Here is a 4281-nt window from a genome sequence, read left to right as displayed (position 1 = left end):
ACCCTCGACGGCAACACGATCAACAGCCTGCTCGCCGAGTACACTACTTGCCTGCCTTCGGGCGCCGGTTGCCTCTGGCGTCGCGATGAGCCCAACGGTATCACCTACAACGAACTTTGCGTCCAGATGGGTCACCCCAAGGGTGGTCAGGTCGGCAACTGGAACGATGCCGTTTGCTCCAAGCGCCGCTTTGCTGTGTGTGAGATTGATGGCCATGCTCCCTGCGCTTTCACCACGACCACCTCTACTACCTCGACCACCACTACTTCAACCACCACTACCTCCACCACCTCGACCACTACCACCTCTACCACCACCACCACCACTACCGTCACCGGTTCTTGCAGCTACGCTCATGTTTTCGAGGGCCATCAGTACTTCTACTCCAAGGACTTCTACCCCGATATCCCTCTGACCTTTGCTCAGGCTCAGGACTGGTGCGAGACCATGGATGCTCATCTCGTGTACACTGAGACCAAGGCCGAGAACGACTTTGTTTATTCCATCTCCCCCATTCCCAACGAATTGCGCTGGCTTGGTGCCGTGTACAACTCCAGCGTGGATCAGTACTTCTTCTTGGATGGTACTTCCATCTCGGGCCTCCTTGCCGAATACCCCGTTATTGGCTGTGCCAACGGTGGCCCTGGCTGCCTGTGGCGCAACGACGAGCCTAACGGCAAGACCAACGGCGAGAACTGCATCCAAATGGGCCATCCCAAGGGAGGTCAGCCTGCTTCTTGGAACGATGCCGTCTGCACCAAGTTCCGTTTTGCTGTTTGCGAGCGCGAACGCATTGACAGCTGCCCCTTCTCTACCACCACGACTTCCACCACCTCCACCACCACCACCGTCACTACCTCCACCTCCACCACTACTACCTCTACCACCTCCACCTCGACCACCGTCACTACCACCACCTCCACCTCCACCACTGTGACTGATACCACCACCACCTCCACCACCACCACCACTAGCGCGCCTTGCGGCCAATTCCAGCTGCAGTACAGCTCTTTCTCTGGTACCGGCCAGCGCTTCCAGATGCCTCTTAACGGCGCCTTCTACCAGGCTTTCCGCAACGAGACAAGCTATCTCGCTTTCTCTCAAGAGTGCTTCTGCCGTGTTGTCGGTGCTGATACACCCTCTTCTCGCGCCACTGGTGCCTGGGTGTGGACCGCTAGTCTCCGTTACTTCTGCTACCGCTACACTGGCGACACCGCGCTGACTTCTCCTACTTCCACCACCAGCGAGTCGTACCAACGTCTCGATTAAGCCCGCATGATTAGCCTCGTGCTCGCTTGCACCCTTACACTACTAATTACTTTCCATTGTCCTTTCTTCGGTTTTCACGCCCGTGCTCTCGTCACACTCCTGCCCTTACACGCTTGTGATAACATTGTTTATTTTTGTTCTGTGCATGTTACACGCACGCCACGGTCATGAAATGCCCTTGCTCCATCCACACTATGACCTCGTGTGGCGTGTCCCACCACCCATTTTTCAGTTGGAATCCAAGCTTTCTTCTTGATTTTACTCGTTGGCCATTATGTCAAAAGACGAGTTGAAATGCGTACATGTACACTTGCAATTGGGAAGGAACACACAAACCCCTGGTACCTAGCGATGCCCAAGCGGCTGTTACCAGCACGCCGAGTTACAAAACGAGAAGAGTTGTCACACAGAAGAACAGAAGAGAAATATGAACTTGAAGAAAGAGTGACCAAGAAGAAACAAAAACGAACAGGAACCGAGTAAACAGAGCGCACAGTCATCCATTTGACGTATCAGCAGTGGCTACCTCTCCTTGGGAATACAAGGAGTTGTTTCGCACAACCTCGACCCAACGCGTGCTCGGGTGTAATCAACCAATCCAATCAGGGTAATATTGGGGGCTCTCCTCAGCTGCTCATCGCAGCATTGACGGCGGCCTTGCGCACGGTCTAGCAGCGTAGACCAGAGTGAGGGAGGCAAAGTAAAGTGCTCATGGAAAGGTTGAGAGCCAGTTTCAAACCTGGTTTGAAGCTACTCCAACAACAGCCTCGCGCTGCATGTCATCAGTTGTGCTGCACAAGATGAGGGGGGAGGGGGGGGCAAGTCAAAGCGAAGGGCCACTTGTGAGTCCACACCGCGATCCCAGACGTTAAGGGGCAATCAGGGTAAAAGTTTGTCAAGACAAACGCACTATCCAGCCATGCGGTAGGCCTTCAAAACACGGCGCAGAATGTAAACATGCAGCAACGAGTTGAAAATCCAAAGGCCTGTGATTGAACCAATGAGAGGGAGTGAGCCAAGTTTGACCAGATCATGTGCTCAGGCAGGGGGTGTAAGACGCATACCTGCGCCCGTGAAGGAAAGAATGCCAGCGGCGGCGTTGTCATCAATGGTCTAAGAGGGGTAAAGTTGCATCCAAAGAATCGGTCAGATCATGTCGTCTAGACTTTGGTCCAGTCACGACTTCAAGATGCATCGAGAGGCATGGCGCGGATCCCGGCTCACCTCGATGGAGACCCAAACGCCGGCCGAACCCCAACCGGGAATACCGATGGAAAAGATGATGGAGATGATGGCTTGGCATCCCATGACCAAGAAAAACCAGCCGAAGCGGAGAGAGGAGTCCTGTACATGCGTGCAGGCGTGTGTGCGCAAAAGGGGCTGAGCTAGGGCTAGACTTGCAAGCGCAAGCTATACAAGCCAAGGGAATTAGGACAATGGCCGTGCGTGCGAACCTTTCGAAAGGCTGTATACAGGGTCTGAAACCAGCACATGTAGCCAGCCGGCCCGCAGATGAAGAGGTATGCCACGGAAAGACCCTTTTGGTTTGATTGGAAGTTGCGAGAGTGAAGGAGTGGGTTGGTCGAGCGCTTTGGTCGCAGGTGTGTCAGCAAACGGATTGCGCACGTACAGCTGATTGGCCCTTATTTTTGGCGTGACCAGCCAGGGCCGCAAGCATGCAAATCATGTTCCAAAAGACCGTAAGCAGCAACAGCTAAAGAAAGGGTAGAGGAGGATCTGCGTGAGAGGGGGGAAGCGATCGGACGGGGAATGTTGCAGGGTGGACTGCGGAGCTTACAAGCCAGGCGTAGTAGGAGATGCGCGTGATGCGTTGGCCCAAGACAGGGATCTCCGTCTGTAGAATAAGGATCCAGGAAGCAAGCAGCATCGCGGCATCGGCATGACACGTGCGCGCGAGAAAGCATCGAAAACGAGTGTGAGAGTATAAACGAGGCACCAGACCTTGATATCAAGATGAAAGCAAGGCTTGATTAGACTGTTGCGCATCCATTCTATTTGGGTCATGGGACAAGGGGACAAGGGGACAAGGGGTGGTTAGTAATAGCGTGGCTGGTCGAAAGAGCAGGCAGTGTGTAAGGCAGGTCAAGAAGAGAAGCAAAGACAAGCAAAGCAAAAGCAAAAGCAAAAGCAAAGCAAGACATGCGTGCATGTGATCAACATAACAGGAAGAGAAGCAACAAAGATGCATCATGGGGGTGCACGGGGCAAAGGGCATGATACTAACGGGGAAAGTTGGGAAAGTTGGGATCACGGGCTGATCCCTTTTCCTGGAGGCGAGCCAGGCGCTCGCGTTCGGCGTACTCCTGTGTGCCAGTAAGTAGGGGGTGGCAGAGGCATGCCCGCGTGAGATTGTGGCATGGGTTCAGAGCGCAAAAGGCACGGGTGTCAATGCCGAGTGCATGGTGACTGAGACAGCGAAAGGAGGGGTAGGACGCAGGCGGAGAGCATCGCTTTTGGCTGGAGGTAGTGGCGTGACCATAACGAACCACTTCGCGTTGAGTAACCGGTTTGTTCTTGGAGGCGTTCTGGGCTTGATCGGGAGCAGCAGCAGCAGCGGGGGCGGCCGCGGCCGAAGCTGTGGCGGGCGAGGCTGGCTCATCGCGCATCCAGGACGGCACGTCCTCCTACAAAGCACGAGGCATAAGCTGGTAGAACAATGACGGCTGCGCTCATCGAGGCAGGTTGGGACGCACATCTGCTGGTTGAGGGGGAGCCGGACGCGTGCCAAAGGCGGCAGCACCCTGAGCCACGGAATCAGAGGCATAATCGGCGTTATTGGAAGGGGCTTGAGCAGCCGAAGTGGGCTGATCAAAGGGGTTGTACTCGGGCACGGCTGCCTGGGCCGAGGTGACCGAGGCATCGGCAAAGGGGTTGTCAACATCATCACCTCCCCCAAAAGGGTTATCACTCCAGGCGTTCTTGGCCATGGTGGCTGATGATGGGAGGAAGAGGAAGAGGAAGAGGAAGAGGAGGAGGAGGAGGAGGAGGAGG

At 55.1% G+C, this 4281-nt stretch overlaps 2 protein-coding genes across 2 annotated transcripts in view; one reads left to right on the top strand and one right to left on the bottom strand.

Moving 5' to 3' along the window:
- MONBRDRAFT_34706 (uncharacterized protein) overlaps positions 1-1269 on the top strand; it is a gene marked incomplete at its 3' end in the record, with an annotated part of 2680 nt that extends 1411 nt beyond the window's left edge. Inside the window, exon 3 of the mRNA XM_001750715.1 lies at positions 27-1269. Within this exon, the coding sequence (XP_001750767.1) occupies positions 27-1269 (1243 nt within the window). The remainder of the gene's footprint in view (positions 1-26) is intronic.
- Positions 1270-1569: 300 nt separating this feature from the next.
- MONBRDRAFT_34705 (uncharacterized protein) lies at positions 1570-4217 on the bottom strand (the record flags this gene model as incomplete). The annotated part of the gene is made up of 12 exons (XM_001750686.1): positions 1570-1937; positions 2009-2060; positions 2180-2255; positions 2334-2382; positions 2494-2613; positions 2724-2807; positions 2900-2983; positions 3068-3124; positions 3232-3281; positions 3515-3593; positions 3777-3914; positions 3984-4217. 12 exons carry the CDS (start codon positions 4215-4217, stop codon positions 1896-1898), a joined length of 1065 nt encoding a protein of 354 aa, XP_001750738.1. The 3' UTR covers positions 1570-1895.
- Positions 4218-4281: the final 64 nt, after the last annotated feature.

Source organism: Monosiga brevicollis, genomic scaffold (assembly GCF_000002865.3).
Source record: "Monosiga brevicollis MX1 MONBRscaffold_46 genomic scaffold, whole genome shotgun sequence".
Lineage (NCBI taxonomy): Eukaryota > Choanoflagellata > Craspedida > Salpingoecidae > Monosiga > Monosiga brevicollis.
This window is presented reverse-complemented; position numbering and strand designations above follow the sequence as displayed.